The sequence below is a fragment of the Oculina patagonica genome, chromosome 8 (assembly GCF_052425735.1).
Source record: "Oculina patagonica isolate OP01 chromosome 8, crgOcupat, whole genome shotgun sequence".
NCBI lineage: Eukaryota > Metazoa > Cnidaria > Anthozoa > Scleractinia > Oculinidae > Oculina > Oculina patagonica.
The window spans coordinates 18742046-18756395 of record NC_135765.1 but is presented as its reverse complement, the minus strand read 5'-3'; the positions used below and the strand labels follow the sequence as shown (position 1 = coordinate 18756395).

Here is a 14350-nt window from a genome sequence, read left to right as displayed (position 1 = left end):
GAAGGACAAGTTCGAAGAAATTTTATCCATCCGCTTCTCGGAACAGATATTGAGATATTGTTCGCGGATAAAGATCCATGCAGTTTTTGTTTGCGCAAAATGTAGGTTAATGTTTATGTAAATGTTCGCTTTAATATTGCTTTCGTCTATTTTTGGTTATGTCCAAGGCAATAAGGCATTAAAACGGATGCGTTTGCATTCATCCATAAAACGTTCTTTTAGATAGGAGTAATACAATAGACTTAACAGGAAATATATCTATTTTTGATACTCACAATGCAGGCTAGTATTGCTAGTATTGCTTTCGTACGTCTTTATTACTTATGTCTTGGCAATAAATCATGTAAAAGGATATTATTTTCTCTGTGCTATACAGTATAAGGAGAGGCAAAAGCCGCTATTCAATTATATATAGAGATTACTTCATGGTAAGTGAGCATGTACTAGTTTTAGTCACGATTTGTGAAGAATAACAGAACAAACGAGCGAGCTAGTTTAATATCCTTCACAACACGTAAATACAAATTGTACATGCAAACTTATGATCAAATAATTGTCTATTACATGGGTTCTGAGAGATCACAAAGTTGAGTAAAAAAATGAACATCGCGGTCGCAGGGGCAAAAAGCAAACATACTCCGCTTAAGTGAAAATAATTCCGCGACTTTAATTTATACATTAAAAGTAATCTACCACAAACTTGGCACGATAATCACTTTCTGACCATATTTATATAACTAAACGAGCGAATGAATCACCATTACCTACATTCAATGTTGACAGTTGTTCTCTGTGTCTTGAATTCTTCTCTCCACATTTAAGAAAATTTACCAAAATATGTTTGTAAGCCATGATAGATGTAAACTACCAACGTAATTGACGGGACAATCCGAACGAAAAAATAGTAGAAGGTTGTGATTGCTCGTACATTTTTCATAAGCGAAAAATATCGTGATTTTTACTCGAGGAGTTTGTATATATATTACTTCACAAAAAGTGCAGCGGGTTTTATTCACGAGTTGCAAACGAATTATCAACTGACCATGTGTACCGTGAAGAAGGTTCAGTTCCAGGTAGTGTTGTTGTTATGATCGGAAACATTTTTTGGTCACGTCTTCAAAAATGTGAATTTTCGCAAGAAAACGATTTAGTTTTTAACCCTTTCACTCCTAAACGCGCATTCAGGCGCTTTTTGGAGGTGCAATCATTGATTCACTTGTGACGTCATCAATAAGCGCGTCAGTGGAATTTCGTGATAAGAATCTGACAGAGCTTGGATCGACCTTTCTACAGGAATGTTCATTTTGAATATCGGTTGCATTCTGACAGAGCTAATCAAAGAAAAGCACAATCCATTTTTGGTGCAAAATCGTTGCTTAAACAGGCCAATAAACCTGTAATTGGTCAAGGTCCCCTTTTCAGTGTTTTCCAATGATAACGTCAAAACTTTTTTGGCCAAAAGAAAGGATATGAAGAGTAGAAAGTAAGGAGAATAAGAAGGCAGAAAAAAAGGAAGCAAAAGGGGCAAAAAAAAAACTTTGGAACGGTTCAGCAAAAAAAAAAAAAAAAAAAACTAATTAATTAATTTAACTATTTAATTTAGAATTTAACCACGGGGTCACTAACACAAATGAATTTTAATAAGATCTTTGAAACAGTATCACAAATTACGTCTTCACGCCGGTTTAAATGTGTACCTCAAATTTTGAGGTTATTAAGCATTCATATATTCAAGCTATTGTTTTAACTCATTGCTTATTCATTCTGATCTATTTGCCGACAAGCCGGCATGCTTCCGAAGATCGTGAGGAGCGCAACATCTTTGATGTAGGTGGGAAGTATTTCTTTTGTTAACAGACTGAAAAATATCTCCGGGGAATCTGCTTGACTGATTTTATTTTCTATCACTTTCAATGCTAGAAATGTAATTCACGTATTTACTTAAAAACTGCAAAAGTTTTAAGAGCGAGTGGACGCGCGCAAAGATAAACAAAGCAAGTTCGCGTACTAAACAAAGTAAAGTATATTTTCTTTTTACCGAATGAAAATATTTTCGATGCGAACAAAGCGAGGAATTGTGTAAAAAGGAAAACCACATAGAAATAAAACAGAACTCTTTAATCACTGTACACTTGCCTTTGTTGTTTGGGATATTTTATTCGATCGGCCGTGGTTTTTGCGTGACTATAGTGACATTTAGACGAGTGACATTATGCAAGACAGCTCGTTTATTTAAGCACACTCAGTCGAATCGAAACTGAACAAATGCGTTTCTTTTCAATTACTAAATAATTGTTTAACGTAAATCAAAAGTTTGGCGTGACACACAATAAAGTTAAGCGAAGATTATATTTAGTAAGCTTTACAATTTTCGGCGAAAAATATTAAAACTTGGCGCGCGTGTAGCACGGTTTCACATTACACATTCTCACCGAAGGCTAGGAAAATTAAACGCGTAGATAACGCTTAAAGAGTTTTCTGTGTTCACAAAATTATAAATCAATGTTTCACCCGCATTTTTGTGGAGAAAAATAAAAAAATCAAATCAAATCCATCGTTTGTTTTTTTATTCTGCGGCCGTGCGGGATACAATTTTACTTCATAGACGACACGGGATCGGGTTTCAAAAACAAAGTGATCACTCAGCTTAGATATAGAGAATTGTCTTCGATTAAAATCTCTTTTATTTGCACTTAAAACGCTTCGGATAAAACACCAGCAACATGCAGAAGCAAAATTTTAAATCAATAAGACGCGTTTTAGGAGCTGTCTGGGCATAAACATGTGTCAGAATTTGGATACGCATAATTAACTCTGTGTGAATGAGCCGCCGCTACGCGCTCGGCGAAAACAAAACTAAAATCGCCTACAACGATCAAAATAGCTCGTTCAAGGTCTCTTTTTAAAGCTCTCAAGAAGCTCTTTATTTTTTAATAAACATAAAAGCGAAAAATACATCGCGAAAGACTTAAATCTGCAAAATGTCTATAGTGGTTATCGGAAGTTCAATGACAAGTCAAGAACAAAAGGATACGTTCACAACTCCATTCCCTCAAGGTAGCTTAATTGCTCTATTGTTCCGTCTTTTGAAGTCACTTGGGTGGCTTCTTCCAAAATATCTCACCTTTTTAGAAACGAATAAAACCGAAGTTGTGCGACACGTTTTCGGTGGCTGCCGAAACTTATACCCAAAGGAATAAATGGAGCCTTCAGGCTACAATTTCCAGCGGTATTGCCCATTTCAGAAAGACACATTTAAACCGGCGTGAAGAAGTAATTTAAAAAAATGTTTCCGTGCTATGGGTAGGTTTTTGGTACTTAATTTTTGCACTCATTTCTCAACCTTTCAGCGGAATCCGTCTAAACAATGAGCAAAGCTCCGATGGTTTCATTACAAATAAACAGATAGGTGGAGGTACGTTAAACGGCTTAACAACTTTCTAAAATTTTATTTTAGCAAAAAATTGTAGAGAGTGAACACAAAGAATTACCTGGAATTTGACGCCTTCTCCAGCTGATAACACTGATTATAACAATGAGTATAACCAATAAGATTATGATACTGAGATAAACACTTCCCTGTCGCATCTAACAACTGTGGGTTGTAACATTTCAAATTAATATTTGTTTCCTCTCTTTTAAAGTAGCATGCCTGCTGTAAACCAGTTATCTGGAGGTTGATTGTAAGACGAATACAAGTATACAACAAAAACAAGAATGTATAAAACAAGAATGCCGATTCCATCTGGCCACCAGCTTTTGATTATTAGACGTTTTGCAGAGTATTTGCTCGCCTCTGGCGCTTTAGTGGTGCAAACCTGCCGTCACGGTCCAAATTTTGGCTTATGCGCATGCACCAAAGTAAAAAAAATATATTGTACGTTTTTACACAGAATCTTTATCAAAATGTTGCTTAAGTGTAAAAAAGTGCTTCTTTAGGAAATTTGAGGTAAATCCAAGACCATAGTACCAAAATTTCAGTTTAGCGGCTAAAAAAAGCGTTTTTTTTGGAAAAATTTGGGTGTCAAAGGGTTAAAGACCATTTTGTCGGCAAAGATGAAGAGAGCTTAAAGTTAAATTGTGTTTCCTTTATATTAGTTCAGTTTCTTTGTTCAGTGTCTTTTCAACTGACTACTTTCGATGCCAGTTGTTTGTTGTAATGTACAACAGAAGTGGTGAGTTACCTTTGCCAGACAAGTGCTAATTCAAGCAGCCGATCGAGAAGTGTGCAGAACGTTCCCTGATAAAATCAGGGCATCAACAAAACAACATCACCTGCCTGATTGCCATACCTTTTTCCGTTTTTAATATTTTTAACAAGCGCACATTAAGAACAAATTACAAGATACCCTACTTCTACAGCAACACTAACTTTACAACAATACTACTTACATTTTAAGTACAAATATATGAATTTCATAAATTCATTTCATATCTTCTCCATCCACGGGTATATTACGAACTCGCAAGTGACTAGCTCCCAGTTGGCTTGATAGCTCAGTTGGTTAAAGCGCGCGCACTAGTATCGCAGAGGTCATGGGTTCGATTCCCGTTCAAGCCTGAATTTTTTTCAGGCTTGCTTTTCTCAACTGCTTAAGTTGAGTTCATTACTGCGATGGTCTTTCATTTGCTTAAAATGTATATATTCATATATTCAGTTTAGAATCGCATAGCTAAGAGAGTTCTCGCCATCTGATTGGTTATCGAGGCGAGGTATTCAGAGTGGAATTGCGACTTGCAAGCGAGGTTGAGCGATATTACACCGTAGCAATGCGTAGCTTCACATAGCAACGTACGCAAAATTGGAATCGATTCATGTTTTCAAAACTATTTTCCCCGTTTACAAAGCAAAAACCTGACCGAAGTGAGAAAGCAGAAGATTTTCCTTGTTTAAGTTTCAATTACGGCTTTCTTACGAGCAGCAGTTAAACATTTTCTTTCACCGCATGAGTGAAACGGAAAATAAAAATGTCCGTACCGTATGGACAAACTCGCGAGTAAATAGCAGTTACTCTTACATACCACTGTTGAAACGTTAAAAGAAATAAATACTACAAACTTCTCGTGTAAAAGAACAGCTGTTTATTTTGTTAAAGTATTAAATACTGTTGATAGTTCGACAGTAATGCCATGTTCGTATAATAAAATCTACACGAAACGAAAGAAAACAAATTATGACCATTACTGCGTGCTGTAAACTCGATTAAAACAAAAGATAGTTTTATAGAAATTGCTTTGCAGTGAAAAGCTCCAAACTTTTGGTAGAGAATGACTTCTTACATTCTTTAAATGATACTCACGACGCAAAAAAAGTGCTTTCTGGAAATGAACAAAACGTGCACACAGCGAACCAGCGAACTATTAAATGTGCTTGCGAAGCGACCCGCTAATAGCGGGTTTTTCGAAAGCAGCCTTGCTCATTCCTAGAAATTGTCTGCGATGGACTTAGACCTTTAACTTATAAATGTCGAATTTTAATTGTTAAGGTATCCCAAGGTACTTACTTCATCGTTCCACGCCTCCTTTACTTGAAGTTGTTGAATGTTCAGTGCTTTTCACTACGGATGAGTGTTGTCTACTTCTTTCACAGGCCGAAGAGATAAAAGATTTCATAAGTTTGTCTTATGTTGATGAGACGAAAACTTGAAAACGTTGAAAAACGATGGTTCAGTGTCGACCGCGAGGTTCAAATGAAGTTTTGTGATCGATTTTAGCTTGACTGTGATTCGCTGGCTCATGACAGTTGATTTGGAATGGCTTCCTGAGCGCGCGTTCAGCCATAAACAAAGAAGAAATTGGGTTTTCTTTCAATTCTAAAAAGGCTATGCGATTCAAGGAAAATCATTACCTGACTCGTGAATTCCACCTGACGTTAAATTACACTTGAAAAACCGATATCGCACTCATCGCTTCGCGATTCGTGCGATATCGGTTTTTCGCGTGAAATTTAACGCGGAATTCCCTCGTCAGGTAATGAATTTTCCTATAGAATCAACATGGAGACTCTTACAAGTGATATGTTATAAGAATTTAAATACCAGTGCGATTAAACTTTTTGATAGCACTCTACTTGAACACTTATTTAATGGCTACTTTTTTATTTCAAATACATTTTTTGCTATGACCCGGATGTCGGCTTGGTACTCGCCTGGGCCACGGAATATTGTTTGTTCTCTGTTGGCAGAAAGATGTGCTTATAACTAGGAGGACTTATAATCCGGTTTTAGAGGTTGCTGTCATTTCTGATTGAGTTTTACACCCGAGTAATAGTACGATGTCGTCTCTTGCACTACTTGTTATTCAGTTGTAAGATCCTCCATGTTGTCGTACAAGCTGTTGTCATACTCTCTAAGGTTGATGTATGTCTGCAACAGCAAAATATATCGAAGTTTAGTTGTGTTATAGCTATTTTAAAAGTTTTCACTAAAGGTGATTTTAGTTGACTGACATCCTAAATTCTTCTTAGCTAAGCGACACAAAGATAAATTAGCAGCGATGATTTTGCCTTCGCACCAATTAATTGCGCCAATTTGGGATCTAAAATAAATGATGTTAGGCACTGGAACTGAGAGTCCTTCTTCATATTGAGACAAAGACGTTGAACGTAATTGGGAAATGTTAGTGGCGAAAAAAGGTCAATTCGATTACGAGTTGTATGGAGAATATTAGTCGACATTTAGTTTAGGTTGTTCCTAGCGTTCAATTCTGGGAGTATGTTAATCTGAGGTGATTACCAACAAAGATTTGTGGATATGAACTGGTCAAAAGCCGAGCATTACCACCATAAGGAGAAGACGCTGGAGATGGATTTGTCATACAATAAGGCAGGGTGAGAGGAAATTAGCGCGCCATGCGATGGATTGGAACCCTAAGGCACACGGAAACATAAAAGACCTAAAATTAGATGGCGCATAAGCGTCTAGAAAGACCGAGACGGAGATCAACATGACTTTGTGCAAAGGCAAAAGGGCAGCCTAGGGGTCGCCAGAAGTGGAAAGCAATCGATGACGCCCCATACCCCCGATGGGACAGATAGGAATAGATGATGATGATGATGATGATGATGTTCCTGGCGTTCGATTAGTTAGGCAGTAGTGAGAGAAACGGCACGTGGACAACTGAAAAAAAAGATGAAAGGATGAGAACCCTCACCCTTTACTCTTCTCGTCGTTTCTCGCGGTGTTTCTCAACTGACATGTACAGAACTAGAATATGTTTCTTTTAGTTACATTTTTTGTTCCAAACAGAATATATAATTTTATGATGTTTACCTTGTGGTTTCTCTCCATGTCTTTCATCGTCTCTTTAAGTTTAGGAAAGGTTGGTCGATCACTTGGGTTTTGTTCCCAACAATTCAGCATAATCTGATATCTAATCAACAGAAAACAAGATCAGCGAGCGATAAGAAAACAAAATTAGAGAGTGGTACCCTGTTCAGAAATGATCATCTGCGAACACAATCGTCCTAATAGAAAGCTCAGAATTTTGGTATAAACATGTTTAATATTAAAGGTAGGTAAAGTCTGCGTTCGAGCCTAGTGGCCATCAGGCCGGAGCTTGTGGCCACTTGTGTGGAGAGAGGCACTTTGATAGTAAAGTGTAATGCCTAAAAGAATAATTTTGATATAAAGATGTAAAATACTAAATGGAGATTAAAGAGTAGAACAAATTAACAAGACAAAAAGTTGTTGTTATGTTTGTCATTTTTTGGCCGGGGGAAAAAATTCGAAAAGACATTATTTCATTTTCAAAAAAATTTAGAATGACAACAACAACAACAACAACAATGTATTTACATTTTGTTATCCACATGTTTTGGTTTTGGCATTCTGAATCCTTCTTGAAGTTTTCTGGCGATTTGTCGAGCGTGAATTCCCGGATATGGAGATCCACCTAGATGAAACAATCGAGGGTAAAGTGAATGCATGGTTTTCATCATGTATGGTTTAATTTATTATTGAAATGTTGTGTAGCTGGACTAACCTATGGTAAGAATTTCGTACAAAAGGACACCATAGCTCCATCTGCGAAAAGAAAAAAACATGAGTAACGCTTAAACGGTATAGGAAGGAGTTGGCAGTGGGGGACGGATAGTAGAGAGAAAACAAGGACGATAGCGAGAAAAGACTGCACTACTTGGTCGTACTAGACCTTCACAATTTCAAACAAACGTTTTTATGAATTCTTTTTGGGCCGTACAGGGGAATATAGGGGAAAGGGTTATTCCTTGAGGACTAAAGAGAGTTGTGCCCATATGTCCATTTTTACGTACCGCAATGTGTTCAAATTAGCTAAAAGATTGAGCAACAACATAGAGCAAAAGTTAAATTAAGATAACAACAGTAATAGCAATCATAAGAGTATTCGTGAAGGTTATCCCGGGAATTACTTAGCGTTGTTTCCATCGACAAGCTAAAATAGTCAGTGTCCCTCTTCGTTCTTCCTCTTCCCCTCAAACATTGTTCTGGTTTGATCACTTCGCCTCCTCCCCTATCGTATGGCTACCTGGTGATAGCATTACTCGTCAGTGGCACTCGTGTAAAAATCCATAAAATATCTTATTTTACAAAAAAATATAAACTTCCCTTCATGTTAATTGGTATGATGGGCAGCTTATAAGTAAATTAGGAGAAGAGAGAATTATTATTTAGTTTTCAGCACTCACACATCACTTTGTGTTGTGTATGTTCCATATAACAGAGCTTCATAAGCAGTCCACTTGACAGGAAGACGACCCTGGAAGATAAACAGACTTACTTGTCTTATCCTATCACAGCCTCAATTAGAAAAAAAATACGACAGATCAAGATAATGTATTGAGAACGTTCGGGAATGGGGGAGACTTACCCGACTTTGTTTGGTATAAATATCATCCTGGTGAACAGTCCTCGCCATCCCAAAATCTGTCACCTTACACTTCTCTCCTTCACCAACAAGAACATTTCTGGCCGCCAAGTCACGATGGATTATCTGAAAGAAAAATGTCATTATAACAAAATTGCCACCGTCCTTGTTTTTTGATATGTTTTTCTCGTTTGCTACCAATCGGTGAATTCATACTATTATAGATGTTTACCTTCCTTGACGACAAATAAGTCATCCCATCAGCTATCTGCCATGCAAAGCTCATCAACTGTTGTGAAGTTAAATTAGTTTTCGGCTTTCTATCCGTGTTATTAAAGTACGTGTCATTGAGCCCACGACTCTTCCTCAAATAACCCAGCAGATCACTGTACGGCACATACTCAATAAGGACCAGTAATGGATCTAAAATAAAAAAAATGTCGTTAACATATAAGTATAATAGGAATACAGTCAAGATTTCATCGAATTGTAGAGAAACATAGGCCTCAACTAAATTTCCTGATTAAGAGCTTATGAGTCGAGGGAGGACATATTTTGAAGCAATGTTAACAGCATACATACGTATCGTTCATTTTACAACCTTCAAAACGTAGATATTTATATTTGGGCGTTCTTACTTTTCGAATATGCCGTCTGTTTCAACCAACACAGAATATTGTATAACTGAGTTCAAGTTCTTAATATGGCTCCAGAAGCGGTTTTTGCTTTAAGTTCTAACGTGATTTAGTAAAAGTTGTTATTAAAGTTAATCTGTATTTCTTTTACCAGTTTCTGTTACGCATCCCAACAACTTAATCACATGAGGATGAGGCTTCAGTTTTTTCATCAATTCAAGTTCTGAAAGCAGGTCCTTTCTGTCTGAGTCAGGAGCATTTTCTATTTGGAGCAAATAAATTCAAGAAAAGTATCAGCCCATTGCGATCAATCAATCGAATCTAATAAAGGTCACAGTTTCACAGTTTAATGAGATAACCTTTCAACATTTTCACAGCCACAGTCACATCTTGGTTGCCATGGATGTTCCTTGCTGTTGCCTTAGCAACTTGGGAGAAAGCTCCCTTTCCGATATTTTTAATGATATTGACTTGCTCTCGTCTGATCTCCCAGCTTCTTGTTGAAGGATGAAGCGGCATGTAAACACTGCTGTTAGGAATCTCGTAATTTGTGCTGGTAACTTCACTTGTTTCTATTGACTGAGCATTTGCTTCCTGCTGGACAACAGTAGTCTAGGAATAAACAGTAAAACGTTAGGATAACAACCAAATAACAAAGAATTAATGTAAGGTCCGGCTGAAAACTATGTGAACCAAAATTATCTCTGATAGGAGCTGAGCTTTAAATTCGCAAATGATGTGAAAGCATTTTGTCTCCAAAGGCAACATTTTTTGCCAACCTACTTCTCTTGTTAAAAGTTTTCGTTGTGTGTCATAAAATGGCTTTCTCCGCGAACTATTCTGAAAGAGAAATTAAAAGAACTTACCATTTGAATGGAATCTGCACGCGATGATGATCTGCTAACACTGGGATTAGAAGGCCTTTTCCTGAGAAACAGTTTATTAAAAAAAGCTATAAGTAAATTTGTTATTTTGTGATCACCAAAGTTTGACTGTTGTACTCACCGTTTTCCGCGTTTGAAGATTGCTGAAAAGCAAGAACGTGTTGTTAGAAAGAAAATAAGTAAAGAAAACGAATGGGTTATACAATAACCAATATCCTTACTAGCATTTCGCCTGTCTCACGACGCCATAAAGGATCCCTGTTAGCCTTTTTAGCAAAGTAAAACGGTTGGAAGTACTTCAGGAAAAAACGGTGTGACGCAGTGGTATCAGGATCTTGTAGATAGTTAACCTTATTTAAGTAAAGCGATCAGTATCAATAGTAACAAGGATCCATGAGTAAAAGAGGAACATTCACTTGCTCACTGTGTATGTTGCCACTAAGCAAAGATCCGGTGGTTGCCATTCGTGAAATATTAACAGAACAGGACGTAGTTTAAGGACTTAAAAACTTTGTTAGTTTGTATTTTAGCAAAGCATGTGTAAATAGTGAATTCAAAGAATTACCTTGAATTTGACGCTTTCTCCAGCTGATAACACTGATTACAACAATGATTATCACCAATAAGATTATGATACTGAGATAAACAGCATGAAGAATCTCCAATTTCCTGTCGCATCTAACAACTGTGGGTTATAACATTTGAAATTAATATTTGTTTCCGCTATTTAAGTAGCATGCCTGCAAACTAGTTATCTCGAAGATAATTGCATGACGTCTACTTGTACATAAATTCTTATTTGATTTTAAAGGAGAAGTTCACTCCAGAATGGCCATTTATTTTCTTTACGCCATTAAAAAGATTACACAAAGATATGTTATTCACCAAAATTTCAGCCTCCAACGTGCGCTTTAACCCTACGAAATCTTTCCCAAAACTCGACAACTGAACTCCGCCATCTTGAAGTTTGGCGGGAAAATTTAAATACTCGAAACTCCTTGTTTCTTCGTAGTGGCTTTTGTTTGTCAAAATGCCTGTTTGTGCAGCTCCATTTTGCTCAAACACAGCTCCAAAAAATTCAAAAAACAAGGAGTTTTGACAATAAAAATTTTCCCTCCAAACTTCAGGCTGAGCTCTATTGGGTACAAGTTTTTTGATACACAGCTTACCTGCTTCATTCTGGCTTGCAGTCGATTTAGTGGACCCTGTAAACACCAAAACGAACAAAAAACTAGTTTGGAAGAACGTGCACACAACTAAGGTAGTTGAACAGTAATCAAAGATAAAATAACTTCAATTGTCTAAGGCATTACTATAGCAGAATTGGAGCATCTTACTCATTTCGTTTTAGGACAAACAGAAAAAATCAGAAAAAAAAACTAGTTAAAGGAATAATCTGCAATAAATAAGATTTAAATGGCATCAAACTCGGAATAAATTCCGAGTTCCAGATGGGATTTGAACCCACGACCCTCCGTGTTCTAGGATGGATGCTCTAACCACTGAGTTACTGGGACTCTGTGGTGAGCAAGGGTGAAATGTGGGCTTTTGACTGGAACCGCATCACGCGGTCACACAGCCAAATGATGACTGGCACATATGACTCATAACTGTATCACACAGTCACATTAAGGCATATCAAAGATGCAACCAACCAACCTCCAAAGTGAGATATTGAACCCACGACAGTAGCTCAGTGGTTAGAGCATCCGTCCTAGAACACGGAAGGTCGTGGGTTCAAATCCCATCTGGAACTCGGAATTTTTTCCGAGTTTGATGCCATTTAAATCTTATTTAATATCTTTGTTACTCACTTTGGAGGTTGGTTGGTTGCATCTTTGATTTGCCTTAATGTGACTGTGTGATACAGTTATGAGTCATATGTGCCAGTCATCATTTGGCTGTGTGACCGCGTGATGCGGTTCCAGTCAAAAGCCAACATTTCACCCTTGCTCACCACAGAGTCCCAGTAGCTCAGTGGTTAGAGCATCCGTCCTAGAACACGGAAGGTCGTGGGTTCAAATCCCATCTGGAACTCGGAATTTTTTCCGAGTTTGATGCCATTTAAATCTTATTTAATATCTTTGTTACTCACTTTGGAGGTTGGTTGGTTGCATCTTTGATTTGCCTTAATGTGACTGTGTGATACAGTTATGAGTCATATGTGCCAGTCATCATTTGGCTGTGTGACCGCGTGATGCGGTTCCAGTCAAAAGCCAACATTTCACCCTTGCTCACCACAGAGTCCCAGTAGCTCAGTGGTTAGAGCATCCGTCCTAGAACACGGAGGGTCGTGGGTTCAAATCCCATCTGGAACTCGGGATTTTTCCGAGTTTAATGCCATTTAAATCTTATTTAATCTCTTTGTTACTCAATCTGCAATAAGAAGAGTTAATTTCCCATTACTTCACCTCCTAAAACTTTGGTTCCCTTTATGTTTTTCTGTTCTTTCAAACTCTCTCCATATTTGTTAGTCGCAGTCACAGCAAACTCGTACCGCTGACCCTTTTTAAGTGTGACGACATATTCATGAACAGAGACATCATGAATGACCTCAAGTTGTCTCCAGTCTCCTACGGTACCGTTACTACTAACGTTTCGTATATATACAGTGTATTGTGTAATGTCCGCTCCATTGCTGACTGGCTTTTTCCATTTTAAGGCCACTTCATCACTCTGTACCTCCGCAGGCATGTTTATAATGTCTGGTGTCTCGGGTATTCCTGATGGATAAAAAGGATAAAAAATTGTCCTGTTAGTCGGATAAAGGGAATTTCACGAACGCATAATTATCACATTACGTTATGCTTGGTGTCACCATTTTGTGCCCATTTAGTGAAGGCTGATTGTTGATCCGTCATGTTAATAAACCGCATGTACTTGTGTTTGAAAAAAGTCTTGTGTAACAGAGGCAATTGTGTGACAAAAATGTTACACCACTCTCTATGAAATAAATTTCAGAACAATGGACAACACTGTAATAAAATTATTGGGTGTTAAGTCAGCTACATATCCCTTTTGGTTGGACATTCAGTTAGTGAAAGCCGCTGAAAATTTTACCTTCCATCTTTGTCCTGATTGTCTTTTTCGCAGCTGTACCTTCAAACACAGCATTCCTGGAAAACACCTTCACACTGTACTCGGTATCTCTTTCAAGACCTCCAACAGGCAAACTTGTTGTACCAGGGTCAGTAACATTCTCATTCTTTATCTCAGTGCCACCCTTCTGTATTACAACTCGGTATGCTGTGATAGGACTCCCTCCATCATCAGCTGGTGCAGTCCATTTTAATGTCAGTGAAGTGGCTTGAATGTCTGAAGCTGAAGATATGATGACCGGGAAGCCTGGTTCTTCTAATGATTATCAAAAGAGGAAATTTGATTTCTATCAGTATACCTTTCTGTTCGAAACAACGTTCATATGATGTGTCATATAACTCCAAGCGTTTAGCGTGGCAGCAGGGAAAACGGACAATAGTACCCCTTTGTTTGGCTACATGAAAGCTCGCCACCTCTATCAATCTGGAAACCCAAGATAACTAGGGATAAAATCTCCCCTTTCCGGATTTAAATCTTGCAAGTTTAAACGTCCATTATTTGGGACATTCTATTCTATCTTTACTGGTTCCAAACAATGGTCTTCCGAACCTCAGGCATTATAACGGACTTTTCTCCAGCCGTCACATACTTATCTGTTCAAGTAGCATCGAGGCGTCATTTAAAGGATCAAGGCCATTGTAGGCGACACACTTGTATTCGCCAAAATCTTGCTCATCATTTATCGTCACCTTTACTGTGCTTTCTTTAGCTGTGACTGTGTTTAGTTCATTTCCATCAGGTTTGTACCAGGTGAGTGTTGGTGTAGGGACACCATCTGACACACACTTCAACGTCACTGTCTGACCAATCCAAGAACTAGCAGCTGATAAAGTAACATTTAGTATTTCTGCCGGGTCTATAAAAGGTAACGCAAAAAATTGGTTTGCT

General features: G+C 37.8%; 2 protein-coding genes and 2 non-coding genes across 5 annotated transcripts in view; 3 read left to right on the top strand and 1 right to left on the bottom strand.

Annotated features, from left to right (window-relative positions):
- Positions 1–14350, top strand: part of LOC144662793 (uncharacterized) — a 192926-nt gene that overhangs the window by 71660 nt on the left and 106916 nt on the right. The gene's annotated exons all lie outside the window — the stretch shown is intronic.
- The window catches only part of LOC144662797 (uncharacterized), a 208514-nt gene that overhangs the window by 187635 nt on the left and 6529 nt on the right, over positions 1–14350 (bottom strand). Inside the window, exons 4-19 of one of the 2 annotated variants that reach the window (XM_078523733.1) lie at positions 14052–14318; positions 13424–13717; positions 12775–13086; positions 11533–11568; positions 10929–11048; positions 10485–10506; positions 10346–10406; positions 9839–10091; positions 9631–9741; positions 9077–9267; positions 8848–8970; positions 8666–8736; positions 7984–8024; positions 7797–7893; positions 7272–7371; positions 6003–6365 (exon numbers count right to left, since the gene is read on the bottom strand). In XM_078523733.1, coding sequence (XP_078379859.1) covers positions 6297–6365; positions 7272–7371; positions 7797–7893; positions 7984–8024; positions 8666–8736; positions 8848–8970; positions 9077–9267; positions 9631–9741; positions 9839–10091; positions 10346–10406; positions 10485–10506; positions 10929–11048; positions 11533–11568; positions 12775–13086; positions 13424–13717; positions 14052–14318 — 2168 coding nt within the window. In that variant the 3' untranslated portion in view covers positions 6003–6296. Of the gene's footprint in view, positions 1–6002; positions 6366–7271; positions 7372–7796; positions 7894–7983; positions 8025–8665; positions 8737–8847; positions 8971–9076; positions 9268–9630; positions 9742–9838; positions 10092–10345; positions 10407–10484; positions 10507–10928; positions 11049–11532; positions 11569–12774; positions 13087–13423; positions 13718–14051; positions 14319–14350 lie in introns of those variants that run through there. The other variant, XM_078523732.1, reaches the window with a different exon arrangement.
- On the top strand, positions 12327–12400 carry Trnal-uag (transfer RNA leucine (anticodon UAG)). Its single transcript has one exon. It is a non-coding gene; the product is annotated as a tRNA-Leu (tRNA).
- Positions 12608–12681, top strand: Trnal-uag (transfer RNA leucine (anticodon UAG)). The gene has a single exon. It is a non-coding gene; the product is annotated as a tRNA-Leu (tRNA).